Genomic DNA, 16,781 nt, shown 5'->3' on the forward strand with positions numbered 1-16,781 from the left:
AAGTAAATCATAACATAGAAATGGAGTTGACTTTGGTGTTTCCAGGGCTGGAAAAAGGAAAAGTCTGTCAGGTGTCTGATTTTGATCATAAAGTGTAGATCACAATTGAAACTGAATTTACAGATTGTTTTCATAACTGCTGATTTTATTATTAGACAAATCAGATCGCAGACTTGATAGATCATATTTTGTTCTTTTCTAATTTACCTTTTAAGATGAAATAGAAAAAAAAAAGCTATTCACATATTACATAATTTGAACAATGTCAAAACATACAGTGAAATACACTATTCTATTTTTCCCATAGCATTTCTTTACAACTAGGATTACCTCACAGCAAAGGTTTAATTTGAAAATTCCAGAAAAATATTTGGTTAGAACTCTGAAAAGGGAATTCTCAAACACCAGAGAGAATTCCCTTCTGTATAAACCTACTGATAATGACTTAACTGCTGGTTTCAATTCCCAAACTTCATAACCCTTCCCTTGGGTATTCACACAACTGAGCTTATATTTTCTCAGCTTCAAATGACCCCTTCAGTGTTCTAACTAAACACTTCTTCAGAACTTCTAAAATAAAGCCTTGCACTGAGGTAATCTATTTTTAGCTTTTCTAAACTAACTTCTTGCTCCAGGAGAATTGTGTTCTTACATCTAACTTTAACCAGAACTTCTCCAAACTGAAACCAAAAGCTTTCCAAGCTATGAGTGTTTTTCCAAACCAAAAAAAAATCCACTCCTGATCCTTTTAATTGAAAGCAGGCTAATATTCATCAATATTTATTCTGTCTGCTCATAAAATTCTTCCAAAGCAATACAAATTCCTGTTAACATTTTAGATACTCTCTCCCTTCCATACTGATTTTAAATAAAATCATGCTTTAGAAATAAGGATAAATTAATTATTAGAGCCTCACAGACACTGAGACCAAAATTCACATGCCATTAGTGAAAAATCCAGATTCTATTATATATAGATATCACACACCTTATATTACAGCCATATAACATGCCACAGAATTGGGTAATACCCATAGGTGATTAATCCCTTGACATTTAATTACTGCCTCAATCTTGAAGAACGGCCAACACTCAGGCAGGTTTTCATGGGCTTCCTGTGCCTTTAAGTGAAGCCCAGCAAGTATAAGCATCTTAGGAAAATAGACACTTCACAGACTTTGAAAGCATGCAACATGAAATTCCCTTTGGTAAATGTAAAACACAAAGGATAAAAGAATGGAGAATGACCATCATTTCCCATTGTTACTGTTGAAAGTTCAGGATTAGTTAACAATCACTGTCAAAATGAATGAATACTAAAATGAATGAAATAAACATAAACCATGAAAGGAAGTGAGTTGCCTATTAGTCAGCAGGAACCTAATAGTCACAGTGGTTTCTGAGACAGTATATAAAGAATGTATTACTGGACAAGACTTACTGGAGTTTCGGAGGGAGAGAAAGAAGAAGGGTTCAGTCTCTATGTTCAATTTTTGTTCAGTTTAATTACTGTTGTTATTTTGTTGTGTGTTATTAGAGTGTGGTTTGTCAGTCAAGATTCAAATGTTGCTTGTTTGAAATTGAAGGAATTTTCAGTTAATCCACCAGTAATTATCTATGAACGGTCTCACAAATGGGATTATTTGTATGTTCAGAATTAATTTGAAAATAAAGTCTAACAGTATGGAAAAGATTAAATTATGGCACAAAAACTACACAGGCATGTGGACAATAATCTTAAATTACAAGTTACTATTCAATGAATACATTACCTTCGTATAAGTAAAATATAACAAGTGATTAATGTCACAACTGTTTGTGCATATTGGATGCTTATGTGGTCTATATTGCATGTCTTTCTATGAATTCTTTTCCATTTCTCCCTCATGCAAGCATTTTTACCGAATATAACAATGAATTTAATTCATAGAATTTGCGAACGTATTCTTTTTGTGGTACATATTTATGCACAATCAATGAATAGTGCAGGGGTGCACACCAGGAACAGCATCAGGCATACTTACAAATAAAATACTTACAAATGAGGACCCAACCTGGTGAAGCTATAACAGAAGAGTGCTTACGTACCAAACAGCTTAAGCAATAAGCGATAGAAAGGGCTAAGCGATTCCACAAGGAATGGATCAGATCTAACTTCTGCAGTCCTACCACATCCAGTTATGAATGGTGGTGGATCATTAAAAAATTCAGTGGAGGAGATGAAAATATTCGCATCCTCAATGACGGTTGTCCACGGCATCAGTAAAAGATAAGGCTGAAGCATTTGCAACTGCTGGCAAAGGGATGATCTATCACGGCTTCCTGCAGAGGTCCTCAGCATCACAGAAGCCAGTCTTCAGCCAATGTGATTCACTCCATGTGATATCAAGAAATGATTAACACTGCAAAGGCTATGGGCCCTGAATCCATTCCAGCAATTGTACTGAAGATATGTACTCCAGTACTTGTTGCACCCTTGGCCAAACTACTGTTCTAGTACAGATATAACACTGGCATCTACCTGGTATGGAAAATTGCCCAGGTATATCCTGTACACAAAAACCAGGATGAATCTAACACAGCCAATTATTACCCCATCAGTCTTTTCTCTCAATCATGTATGAAGTGATTGAAGGGTTTATCAACAATGCTATCAAGCAGCACTGGTTTAGAAATAACCTGTTCGCTGACGCCCAGTTTAGGTTCCACTAGGGCCACTTGGATCCTGATCTCTTTACAGCTTTAGTTCAAACATGAAAAAAGGAGCAGAACTGCAGAATTGATGTGAGAGAGAACTGCCATTGACAGAGTGTGCCATCATGGAGCCCAGCAAACCTAGAGTCAAGGGAATCAGGTGGAAAACTCTCTGCTGGTTGGATTCATTCTGTGCACAAAGGAAGACGGTTGTGGTTATTTGCATTCCGTGTCTCAACCCAAGAACATCGATGTGGAGATTCCTCAGGGAAGTGTCCTAGACCCAACCATCTTCAGCAGCTTCATCAGCGACTTTCCCTCCATTGTAAAGTCAGAAGTGACGGTGTCCACTGATGATTTCATAATTTTCAGCATCATTCGTGACTCCTCAGATACTAAAGCAGTCCACAACCAAATGCTACAAGACCTGGACAATGTCCAGGTTTGGGCTGACAAGTGTCATTGCACTACACAAGTGTCAGACAATGACCATAAATACAGAGGTAGGCTATTCAGCCCATAGTCTGCTCCACCATTCAGTAAGAACATGGCTGATCCTTCAATCTTCAAACCTACTTTCTTGGCTTTTCACCATAATCCTTATCCCTTACTGATTAAAGTGTCTCTCAGCCTTCAATATTCTTAATGACTAAGCCCTCTGTGGGAAAGAATTTCACAGATTCACTACCCTGTGAAAAAAAATTCCTTCTCAACTGTCAAAAGAACAACTCCTTATTCTGAGATTATGCCCTGTGCCTGTAGACTCACCCACAATGGGAAACAACCTCTCAGCATTCACACTATCAAGACCCTAAAAGTTTTGTTCCAATAAAGTAGCCTCTCATTCTTTTAAACTCCAATGAGTACAGGTGAAACCTACTTAACCTAGTATATAAAATTCTGTCCATTTTGGCGCAGTGCTAAAAAAAAAGAGAAAAAAATTCTCTCCATATCTAGGATCAACCAGGCAAACCTTCTCTGGACTGCCTGCAGTGTCAGTTTTTTCCTTATATAAGCACCAAACTGTTCATAGTATTTTATTCCTCTGTGGACTCTGTGATATTCTTACTACTTATCTTCTCACCTATTTTTGGGTTATCGACAAACTTAGCAATAGTACATCCACTTCCCTCATAAATAATTATGGCCCTAGCACTGATCATGTGACACTCCACTAGTTACAGGTTGCCAAATTGTAATTTGCCCTCTTATTCCAACTCTGTCTTCCATTAGTTAGCCAGTCTTCTATCCACGCAAATAAACTACCCACAACACAATGGGCTCTTAGTAAGTAGCTTTATGTGTGAAATAGCCTAATTGAATTCCTTTTGGAAATCCAAATATATTACTATACTGCTTTGCCTTTATCTATCCTGCTTGGTATCTCCTCAAATGATTCTAATAAATGCTCTGCTCTGCTATCATATCCTTTATAATAGTCTCCAATATTTTCCCAATGACATACTGTGTCAGATTGGCCCTTTTCTGATTTTCTAGGATTTTTCCAGTATCTAATGATTCTTGGAAGATTACTACTAGCCCATTCACTATCTCTGTTCCTAGTTCTTTTAAAATCCTAGAATGCATCCCAACAGGTCCAAGGGATGTATCTGCCTTTAGCCCATTAGTTTCCCTAGAGCTTTATCTCTAGTGATTTTATATATTTCCTTTTCCCCCTTTTCCCTTGATTATTTAGTAATTTTGGAATAGTAGTAGCATCTTCTACGTTGAAGCAAAGTATTTATTCAACCTCTCTGCCATTTTCTGGTTCATTACTTTTATTTCCAACTTATTCTCTACCACACCTACGTTCACTTTGGCCTCTATCTTCCTTTTTACATATTTAAGGAAGCTCTTTCTTTTTTAAAAAAATACTACTTGCTAGTTTACCTTCAAATTTTATTTTTTTTCTTGTTTTTCGGTTATCTTTTGCTGGCTTTTAAAACTTCTTCAGTTATCTGACTTGCCACTAATCTTTACCATTTTGAATGGGTTTTATGTCAATTTTGATATTATCCATAGTTAACCATGCAATATCAAGTTCCTCACTGGGATATATCTTTGTTGTGAGGTATGAACTATATTCCTAAACATCTGCCATTGATCATCAACCGTCTTTTCTGGTAATCTCCTTTTCCAGTGCAGTCATGCAAATCTGTCCTTATTCCTTTCTAATTGCCCTTACTTAAGTTTAGCACAATTGTTTCCTCCCCAGGTTTCTCACTCTTAAGCTGAATGCTAAATTTATGTTTACTATTTCCTCATGGATCTTGTACGCTGAGATGATTTATTAAACCTGCCTCATTATGCATTAGCATATCCAAAATATGCCAGATTCATGGTTGTATCCATAACATTGTTCTCGGAAACTGTCCGGGATATACTCTCCTATGCCAGGTTTTTCCTTTTATAAGCACCAAAACTGTTTATAGTGTTCTAGTTGTGGACTAACCAGTGCCTTGTTTAGATTTAGCAAGGCCTCCCTGTTTTTGTACAAATAGTATCTGACTTTCTTGGGCACAATATAAATGAGAGAGAATAGAAAGCAAGGTTAGATCCATGGGCAACTCTAAAATCACTGCCAGAAAGAGCAAATGTAAATGTTCTGTAGAATATTCATTTCTTTAGCCAAGGAGTGCTAGTATACTGACCATATTACTTCCCTAGCTGTGCCCATTTTTGAAAATAATTTTAATGTAATTCACTCAGGATTTGTCATTTAAAGCAAAATGTAAACTTCAATTTCAATTTCTTATTGACATAAATTGTTAACTTTGAAATAAGCATAAAATCTGATCACAGTGATGCAATTGTTCTATGTTTCCAGGTTACCAAGGAAGCTTTCACACCATGCAAAACACCTTCCAGTATGGTGATACATTTAGAACAATGGAGCAAACAGCTATTCATAATTCCCATCCAGCAGATGATTCTCACTGTCCTGGTGCACCTCGGCAAAATGGTTACCATTCACTAATTGCACATGCCAGTCTATCAGGTAAACAAGAATAAGGTAGACACCTGTCCTTATTGTGGTTATGATCCTGTAGAAACTGCTAAGTGAAAAAATCTGAACTTCCAGTGGATAGGTGAAAGGATGATATGATGAGATTTCATATTTTAAGACTTAAATGAAAAACATTAAGCCATATTTTAATAGGCATTTTATACTGTAACTACAGAAATAATCCCCAATTTAAAAGTAAAAATCTCTCTTGTCTCTGTCTTTTAAATGGACATTCCATTCTTCCAGAACTAGGGTAAAGTGATATTTAGCTACAGCATTTGTTTCCTTTCTTTTCTTTTCTCAGCCAGATAGGTTTGAATCCCTGAACTGGCTTTTACATGAGGGTTGACCTGGATATTTCTCCTCCTACCCAAACTAGGCGAATTTTCCAGTCATGTACAATTCATCAAAACCTTGGTCTCTTCAATCTGAGCATGAGCTTTTAACCACATTTTTTGCATTGTTAACTTTAGAAACATGTTGCTGTCTGTCAGATTCTTGCAAGCTGAAACTGCTTGTAAGCTTTAGTGTTTTTTAAAGAAAACACCCAGTGGGCAGTCCTACAGGTGCTTCTATGGAATCGCCTTCAAAATCTGCCTCCACAACAATGTGCAAATCATTGCCCATGTTTTGGATGGAAATGCTGATTAGCTCTCTGTTCCATATTTTTTAAAAAATTAAACAGACGTACATTCTAACCATTTAAAAAATCTTGCATTCCTGGCTCGTACCTGGGACATTGGAGACTAACAAACTATCCACCATCTGCACAAATGCTTTTCCCATTGTCTGCAGACATAAACTCTTGTAATCCCAGTTGTTCTAAGCATTGGATAAGTAAGATCCCAGCATGAAATCTGGCCTGATAGATCATATATTGTTTCTTCTTTAAATTCAAGTAGCAGTCCTTTAATGAAAAATTTAGCACATAGGGTTGAAGATTTCATTTTATCAATAAGACAAAATTATTACACAAAATAAATAAAACTAAATTGAAACAACACAGTTTGAAAGATTTCAAAGTACGTGGCAAAATAAAATCCGACCTACTTCCAACACATCAGGTCACAGTTACTCAAAAAAAATTCCCTCCCCTGTCAAATCTGTTGGTTTGATTTAACTGCTTTACCTCAGTTCTGATCTATTGAGCTATGAGGCATTTTCCCTTGACCACTCATACAGCTGAGAGCTTAGACTTTCTCACTCTTTTGCAGAGTTAATATTCTGAGTCTGGAAGTTTCACAAACTATGCTCTTTCACTGACGCAACTCATTTCCTTAACTGTTCTGAACAACTCCTTTTTCTAGGAAAGACTACACTTGCTTCAGGTTCCAGTCAGCTCTCCTTCAAACTGAATCTCAAAGCTTTTTTTTAACTAAGTTAAAAGTCCGCATCCTAGATTTTGCTATCGTTAATGGCCTCATAATTTCTTTCTCCTCTTGTAGACCTGATGATAATAAATGATCTTCCATTAAAAATCCAGGGGTCCTTGTAGTCACCTGCTCGCTCTGACAGACTGATTTTAAAGTCATGGTTCGGTAAAAATGACCTAATTCATTTTTAAACCACTCCACAAAAACAGACCAACACAAGTAACTCACTGGCTTAAAACTCAAAATGCTAAAAATAAATATTAATATATAAAAACCATGTCTTTCAAATACTTTGCAGTATCTTTCCAGTAAGGCAACCCGTGTTCTCCTTTAATCTATAATGCCGTTAGTAGAATTCATAACAAGTCACATGGAGTCATAGACTCATACAGCATGGAAACAAACTTACCAGACATCCCAATCTGACCTAGTCCCATTTGCCAGCAGCCAGCCCACATTCCTCTAAACCTTTCCTATTCATATACCCATCCAGATGCCTTTTAAATGTTGCAATCGTACCCTCCTCCACCACTTCCTCTGGCACCTTGTTCCATACATGCACCACCCACTGTGAGAATAAGTTAGCACTTGGGTCCTTTTTAAATCTTACTCCTCTCACCTTAAATCTATGCCCTCTAGTTTTGAATTCCCTCACCCCAGGATAAAGATCTTGGCTATTCACTCTATCCATACCCCTCATGATTTTATAAATCTCTTAAAGGTCACCCTTCAGCCTCTGTAACTCCAGGGGGAAAAGCCCCAGTCTATTCAGTCTCTACCTATAACTCAAACCCTCCAGTCCTGACAACATCCTTGTAAATCATTTCTGCACCTCTTAAGTTTAATAACATACTTCCTATAGAAGGGGAGCAGAATTGTAAGCAGTATTCTAAAAGTGGCCTCACCAATATCCTATACTTCTGCAATACCTTCTCATACCTCCATTTTGCCCCCAATTAAAGAGCTAGTCCGAACTTATTGATATAAAAATCTTGCATTTGTAGAAGCTCAGTTTCAGTTAATGCGGTGTTACAATACTGTTCTTCCACAGTTTGTGACAATATGAAGAGATTTTGGTTTTGCATAAACCCATGTCATAATATGGGACAAAGTGGCTTGAATTATGTTTACACAAGCCATGCACTTTAGACAAGAGGTAATTTCACTGCATTCTGTTATTGGCACGCAACGAATTACAACCAGGATAAACTGTTAGCCTAAATCTTCTGGCATCTGTGTCAGTGAAATTATACTGGAAGTCCTAACACGCACACGTGCTGAAATTATCTGGGAAGTTTTAACGTGCAAAGACCTGATTTCAACTGCCTGGAATCCTTGTGAAAATTTATGACACTAAGCTCAGCATCAGAGACTTGGGCTAGATATGTGTGACTTAGGGATATTTACCTGAAAAATGTTTTACTTGTTTTTGTTGTATGAGCAATCCTCACCTCAGATCATTTTGCTCTCTGAGGCTCTCTGCACTATTAGTGATCAATTACAAGGATATGTCGTCTGGTGTGACAGAAGAAAACCACTTATTAGTCTGACGAGAAGGAATTCTTAAGCAAGTGTTATTATTACATGTTAGCAGCTAAATATATTTTGCACTGATATAACAGACATGGTCACAGAAACCATGAGGAGAACCTGGATAGTAGACCTTGTTCTTTCATGATCCTAAGCAGTTACCCAGCAAAGTCCTTTTGTCATCATCATAATGGGTATTGCTTAAGGCACTCCTCAGTAATAACCATTTCAGACCCTTACATCCTTATACTATAGTTAATGTGGCCTACCTCAGACAAACGTCAACAAAACCAAGATTACTACCATAACTGATTCCCCAGTCTCTCCTTTGAACTGACTACTCTTCTCTGACTGAACCCCCTCATCCAACATTACCCCCACTGACCCAAACCAATTACCCTGTTAAACACAACATGACTTTTCTCCCAGAGATAGTGAGAACTGCCGGTGCTGGAGTCAGAGATAACACAGTGTGGAGCTGGAGGAATACAGCAGGCCAGGCAGCATCAAAGGAGCAGAAAAGTTGACGTTTCAGGTCAGGACCCTTCTTCAGAAATGGGGGAGGGGGAAGGGTTCTCTGAAATAAATAGCGAGAGGGGGTGGGGCTGGGGAAGGTAGGTGGGATGGTGATAGATGCGTGCAGGTAGGCAGTGGTGGGGATTGGTCAGTGAGGTGGGAGGAGCAGACAGGAGGGAGAGAAGGCAGACAGGTTGTGTCAGGTCAAGGAGGCGGGGATGAGACGGAGGGTTGGTCATGGGATGAGGCCGGGAGTGGGGAGATTTTGAACCTGGTAAAATCCACATTGAGACCATTGGGTTGTAGGGTTCCAAGGCGGAATATGAGGTGCTGCTCCTCCAGTTTCCAGATGGCATCATTGTGACACAGGAGGAGGCCCAGGATGGACATGTCGCCCAGGGAGTGGGAGAGGGAATTGAAGTGGTTTGTGACTGAAAGGTGTTGTCGTTTGTCACGAACAGAGCGCAGGTGCTCTACAAAGTGGTCTCCAAGCCTCTGCTTGGTCTCACCAATATAGAGGAGGCCACATCGGGAGCAGCAGATGCAGTAGACAACATTAGCCGATGTGCAGGTGAACGTCTGTCTGATGTGGAAGGTTTTTTTGGTTCCTTGGACGGAAGTGAGGGGGGAAGTGTAGGGACAGGTGTAGCACTTCCTGCAGTTGCAGGGAAAAGTGCCGTGGATAGTGGGGCTAGTGGAGATATGGAGCGGACGAGGGAGTCGTGGAGAGAGTGGTCCCTATGGAAGGCAGATAGGGGTGGGGAGGGAAATATATCTTTGATTGTGGGGTCAGATTGCAGGTGGCGGAAGTGGCGGAGAATGATACGTTGAATCCGGAGGTTAGTGGGGTGATATGTGAGGACAAGGGGGATTTTGTCTTTGTTTTTGTTGCGGGAAGGAGATGTGAGGGAAGAGGTGCAGGAAACGCAAGAGATGTGGTTGAGAGCATTTTCGACCACTGAAGGGGTGAAGTTGCAGTCCTTGAAATAAGAGGACATCTGGGATGTTTGGGAGCAGATACGGCGAAGGCAAAGGAATTGGGAAAAGGGGATCACATTCTTGCAGGAAGGTGGGTGAGAGGAGGTGTAGTCTCGGTAGCTGTGAGTTGGTGGGCTTGAAATAGATAGCGGTTTCGAGGCGGCCACCAGAGATGGACACAGAGAAATCCAGGAAGGAGAGAGAGGTATCGGAGATGGTTCAGTTGAACTTGAGGTTGGGGTGAAAGGTGTTAGTAAAGTTCATGAACTGTTCCAGCTCCTCGTATCCTACAAAGAGGCAGGCATAGCTTGGGCCCATGTGGGTACCCATGGTCACCCCCTTAGTCTGTAGAAAGTGGGAGGATTTGAAGGAGAAGTTGGTAAGGGTAAGGACGAATTTGGTTAAGTGAATAAGGGTGTCGGTGGAGGGGGACTGGTTGGGCTGGCGGGAGAGGAAGAAGCGGAGGGCTTTTAGGGCATCTGCATGGAGAATGGAAGTGTACAGGGATTGGATGTCCATAGTGAAGATGCGGTGTTGGGTGCCAGGGAATTGGAAGTCTCGGAGGAGTTGGAGGGCGTGGGTGGTGTCCCGGAAGAAGGTGGGGAGTTCCTGGACCGGGGGGAGAAAATAGAGTCAAGGTAAGCGGAGATAAGTTCAGTGGGGCAGGAGCAGGCAGAGACAATAAGTCGGCCGGGTAGTCGGGTTTGTGGATTTTGGGAAGGAGATATAAACAGGTGGTGTGGGGTTGGGGAATGATGAGGTTGGAGGCTGTGGGTGGGAAGTGACTCTTCTCCCATCACCATTTTGTTAATTTTAAATCTGCGATAAACTCGTTATGCAAAAGTATGAAGGAATATGGCCCAAAGGCAGGTATATGGATTTAAGCCACAGACAGCCATGATCTCACTGGATAGTGGTGCAGGTTCAAGTGGCTGAATGGCTTACTCCTGTTCATAAGTTCCAATGTTGATCTGACTGCTTCTTTACACCCTAAAACAACTGCACAGTTATTCATCAAATATCTATTCACTGAAAGACTTGAGATCTTTAGAAACTTAACCTGAATACAGCAGCTACATCGTAAGTGAATGTGACATCTTGTCACTTGTCTTTTTCCGTGCTTTTGGCTGCACTGATCCATTACTGCTGTGGCTGGGTTCGAAGTCCCAGCTGAAATAACACAATATGTTCAGGGTGCAGAAATCTTTGTTGGCAGTGGTAATGCATGCAGCATTGATGCTAACCAGAATATCTGGGCCATAAATACCAAAAGATCAAGCCAAGAGAAACCTTAGGGTCTTCATAGAGTTATGGCTCAACATATCCGGCAACTAGAGGGCAACAATCAGAAACGCTATCAGAATACATAACTTCCTCCAAATTGTGTTCTGAAATTTGTTATGAGAAAATTGTGGTGCACTCGTCAGACTGTACAATAAGTCTTTTCTTAACATTGTGGTTGCATTTCTAAAAAGTGCAACTTTAATTGAAACAATGTTAAGCGAATCATATTTTCCCATTACAATCAATTTAAAAACTGTGGTAAAGTTCTGCTGGACATTTGTCCTCAGAATAAGAAGCTTTTAAAAAGCAATACAATGTAAGATGAAATGCTGTAAATGTTACATTTCTATGTCTGTAAATTAAACTACTTTTAAAACAAAACAAATTTAAAAATATAAAATATGCTCCTTCTATTTTTCTCCTGTGTTCTGCCTCTCTTGCTGCTGCTCCCTGTTGCCACTGCTTCCGCTCACTGAACCTACCATTGCCACATATCATGGTCTTGACCCTACAAGTACCTGGCTGATTCTTCTCATCCCACTTACCTCTCCTGAACCCTAACCATGAGTGATGGCTGAGGACATGAGTGGAGAGAGACCGAAAGAGAAACTTTCTGTTGTTACAACAAAATCAAATGGAGTTTTTGTGAATTTAAATAAACGCATAGGTTACTGTCTCAAATTGCAGTGCTGACGTGCATCTAGTGGTGTAAAGTTGTTCTACTTGCATGATAAATGCGAACTAAATCCACATGAATGGCAAGAGGCAGAAAGAGAAATTTCAGAGTGAAAGCAACTTTGTGTTGTACAGTTATGGAGATGAGCCCTGAGAGGGAGTGTTGGCAAAAAGGCTGGCTAATGACCCGGAGGGTTGGTGACTAGGAGGATTAGCCAGCGACTGATAGGATTAGGGACTGGGGGTGTTAATTAGCAGTTGGGAATCTGGCAAGGAGAGTCAGAAAGTGGGAGGGTCCACTCCATGATGCATTGATTGGGTCATGCAACCTTATGTCTCACTCAGTGGAAAGCAAAGTTAGATTTAAACTCCCGATGTTAAATGTGAATATTTACAATTAACTGACCAATGTTAAGTCAAAGCGACTTAAAGCGAGGATGTACTGTACCTCGAAGTGTCTGATTTTTGGTATAAGAAACAAGGGAGACATTCAACACTGAAAGAGAAACTACTGTGGAGAAGAATCACTGAAACAAAGTGTAAAGTGTCAGGATATGATTTTCCACTGATGTTTCGTGAAGCTGAATTTGATGATCAGTGCAAAAATGAAGTAGATATGTGTACACAGGCTATGCATTTACCAAGAAAAGGTCAAGGTATAGCTTTGCCACTGTCACCTCCTACTGGAAGCAGGATTAAATATTAAATACATTCCCATTTAGAGGGTCAGCAATTGGAAGGTTTGGAAATTGTAAATTATAAACTAACATCAGCTCTGGCATGGCAGTCCACATGAATAACTCAATGCAGATGGCTGAGGGCTACAATCCATATCAATAGTTTATTTCAAGAGAAATCAAAAATTTCCTTCAGTAACATATGATCCTCCCTTGGGTTAAGAAGGGACTACAATTGGCTCCACTTTTTTTCTGAGCACCTGAATGCTCTGCATGTAGTAAAGAAGAATATTAATTAAAGCTGAGGTTTCAGAGGAAATTTGGTGAGCCTTGAGGCATCACGGAAGACCATCAGTAATAAACATAATTTGTGGGACATGATATATCACAAAACACAAGGATAGAAAGATGGGAAGGTCCAGGCAAGTATACAACTTGGGATTGATGAACTGTAATTTTACAACATGGCAATCAAACTGTCAGAATGCATTCCTCAAGGTCAACTAGCACTGATTATACAGTTACAGAGTCTAAAAAAAAATAGAAAATTATGAATCCCCAGCATTTCACATACACATAAATTAGATGATTACAAAGAGCAGATTATGGCAGATAAAGAAATGAGTTAATATGAACACAGCGGTACTGAAGATCAGGATAAAACTATTTGTCCCAGAGGTCGACTACCAAAGTTGGGAGTAGAATTTCATATAAGCCCGAAGGAGCCAGTCAATGGGAGGATCCATTACAGACAGTAGGGAAGTCCACTGGCAAATATAAAAAATGGCTAAATGTGCAATATGAGGAACAGAAAGTAAGATCAATGTATTGGCAATAAGATGTGGAAGTCCAGAAAATGCAGAAATTTTTCTGAAAGCTGGTAGTAAGCACAGAAGTAGGAAAAAAATCACAGATTGGTGAAAGGAACTCATCATAGGATGGCGAGATCTTGTAGTTGTAATCCAGCACAAGATAGGAGGACCATGGAATAGGCCAGCGATACCAGGTGAATAAATCTACGGGATTTGATCTAGTGTATACCAGGACTTTGTGGGAAGTTAGGGAGGAAATTGCGGGGCCCCTTACAGAAATACTTGTATCATCTATAACTACGGATGATGTGCCAGATTACTGGAGGGTGGCTAATTTTGTGCCTTTGTTGAAGAAAGGATGTAAGGAGAAGCCTGGGAACTACAGACCTGTGAATCTGACTTTGGTGGTAGGTAAGTTGTTGGAAGTGATACTGAAAGATAGGATTTTATTTATTTGGAGAAGCAAGGAATGATTAGGGATAGTCAGCATGGTTTAATGTGACAGAAATTGTGTCTCCCAAACTTGATTGAGTTTTTTGAGGAATTAACCAAGAAGATTGATGAGGACAGGGAGGTAGGCATTTGATCCCTGACTTTAGTAAAGCCTTTTTCAAGGTTCTGCATGGTCGACTAATTAGTAAAGTCAGATGACATGGGAGTCATGGTGAACTTGCCAATTTGATACAAAATTGTCTTAAAGGCAGGAGGCAGAGAGTGATGGTAGAAGGTTGTTTCTCAGACTGGAGGCTTGTGACAACTGGAGTTCCACAGGGATCGGTGCTGGGTCCTCTTTTGTATGTCATTTATATAAATGATTTAGATGAGAATATAAAAGGCATGGTTAGTAAGTTTGTGCATGACACCAGGATTGGTGGTATAGTGGACAGTAAAGAAGGTTATCTAAGATTACAAAGAGATCTTGACCAATTGGTCAATGGGCTGAAGAATGGCAGATGGATTTGGATAAAACAAACAAGGGCAGGACTTGCAGAATTAAAAGTAGCACCTTGCGTAGTGTTGTAGAACAGAGAGTCCTAGGAATTCAGGCACATATTTCTTTGTAGTTTGCATCATATATAGATAGGGTGGTTAAGAAGATATTTAGCATGCATGCCTTCATTGCTCAGTAGAGGAGTTGGGATATATATATCTTGAGGTTGTACAAAATGTTGGTCAGGCCTCTTCTTGTTGCCCTGTTATAGGAAGGATGTTATTAAGCTGGAGAGGGTTCAGGAGAAATTTACCAGGATGTTGCCAGAAATAAAGGGTTTGAGTTAGGAGAGTCTGGGACTTTTTTCACTGGAGCGTAGGAGGTTGAGAGATAACCTTACAGAGGTTTATAAATTAATGAGATGTATAGATAAGGCGAATGGCAGGTATCTTTTTCCTAGGATGGAGGATTTCAAGATTAGGGGGCATATTTTTAAAGTGAGAGGGGAAAGATTTAAAAAGACATGAGGGGCAAATCTTTTTTTTAAACACAGAGTGTGGTTCATGTGTGGTATGAACTTCCATAGGAAATGGTGAATGTGGGTACAGTTACAATGTTTAAAAGATATTTGGATAAGTACATGAGTACAAAATGTTTGGAGGGATATGGGCCAACTGGAGGCAGGTGGGACTAGTTTAGTTTGGGAATGTGGTTGGCATGGACTGGTTGAACCAAAGAGTCTGTTTCTGTGCTGTACAACTCTGACTTTAATGTATGAAATGATGCATTTGAGGAGGTCAGACAAGACAAAGGGAACATATGATTAATGGGTGTATACTGAGAGGTATAGAGGAATTGAAGGACTTTGGAATTAATGTCCACAGATCGCTAAAAGTAGCAGGTCAGATTGATAAGAATTGATGGTTAAGAAGGCACATGCAATTCTTTCCTTAAACAGCCATAGAATATAAAAGCTTGAACATTATGCTGTATAAATCATTAATTAGGTGCAACTCGAGTGAAGTGTGCTATTCTGGTCACCTCATTACAGAAAGTATGAAATTATATTAGAGAGGGTGCAGAGGAGATTTGTGAGGATGTTCTCTGGACTTGTTGCAACTATGAGAAAAGATTGGATAAGCTGGACTACTCTCTTTGGAACAAAGGAAGGGAGGGGAGAGTTGATGGATATGTGCAAAATTGAGAAGGGTCCAGATAGAGTGAATGGGAAGGGCCTATATACCTTAGCAGAGAGGTCAATAAAATGCTGGCCAGACAGCCATGTCCTCATCCCACGAGTGAATAAAAAAAAGTGACTAGGAGACATACATTTAAAATGATTGTTAGAAAAGATCAGAGGGCAGATTAGGAAAAAAAAATTTCAACCAGGGATGGAGAGTCTGGATCTCACTGCCTCAGAATAGTAGAGGCAGAAACCATGAACTTTTTTAAAAGGTGCCTGGATATGAACTTTAAGTACTGTAACCTACACGGCATTGGACCAAATGCTAGAAAAGTGGGAGTAAGCTGAGTGGCTGCATTTAGGCTAACGCACAAAGAATTCTAAGGATCACAGTTCAGTCCAGTAAAAGGTAACGAGCAAAACAAAAGTAAAATACTGCAGATGCTGAAAATTAGAAATAAGACAAAAATGTTTGCATGCTGAAAATTCTCAGCAGATTGCAACAGTAGAGAGAAACAGACTTAACACTTAAGGTTGAGATGACTTTTCATTAGAAAGGTAGCTTCAGTTCTGATATTAGGAAGTTCTTCTCTAGGGATTTGACTGATCATTACTTATAATGGGCTTGTGTGAGGCAAATGAAAATACTGGAGTCATTTAAAAATATACTTCATGAAGAAGGTCAAGGGATAGATAAAGTATTAGGTTGAATAAGAAGCAGACTGTGGCTGTAAATTAATTTTTTTGTTTGAAGGGTATGAGCGTGCTAGAGAGATCATGTCTGGGCCTCAATTGCTTATAATTAATAGCAATGATGTGACTAAGTGGAATTGTTAAATTTTCTGATGATGCAAAGGTAGTTTAGAAAGTAAGTTGTGAAGAGGACATATGGAGTATGCAAAAGGATATGGATGGTTAAGTGAGAGATAGTAGGAACTGCAGATGCTGGAGAATCCGAGACAACAAGGTGCAGGGCTGGATGAACACAGCAGGCCAAGCAGCATCATAGGAGCAGAGAGGCTGACGTTTCGGGCCGAGACCCTTCATCAGAAAAGGGGGAGGGGAAGGGGGTTTTGAAATAAATAGGGAGAGAGTGGGAGGCGGATAGAAGAGGGATAGAG

The 16,781-nt window shown here is 39.7% G+C and overlaps 1 protein-coding gene across 3 annotated transcripts in view; it reads left to right on the forward strand.

Moving 5' to 3' along the window:
- The window catches only part of LOC109925833 (zinc finger protein GLIS3-like), a 220,966-nt gene that overhangs the window by 189,978 nt on the left and 14,207 nt on the right, over positions 1-16,781 (forward strand). For 2 of the 3 annotated variants that reach the window (XM_048602115.1, XM_048602116.1), the window contains exon 8: positions 5,522-5,692. In XM_048602115.1, the coding sequence (XP_048458072.1) occupies positions 5,522-5,692 (171 nt within the window). Of the gene's footprint in view, positions 1-5,521; positions 5,693-16,781 lie in introns of those variants that run through there. The other variant, XM_048602117.1, reaches the window with a different exon arrangement.

The sequence above is a fragment of the Rhincodon typus genome, chromosome 10 (genome assembly GCF_021869965.1).
Source record: "Rhincodon typus isolate 14 chromosome 10, sRhiTyp1.1, whole genome shotgun sequence".
NCBI classification, from domain to species: domain Eukaryota; kingdom Metazoa; phylum Chordata; class Chondrichthyes; order Orectolobiformes; family Rhincodontidae; genus Rhincodon; species Rhincodon typus.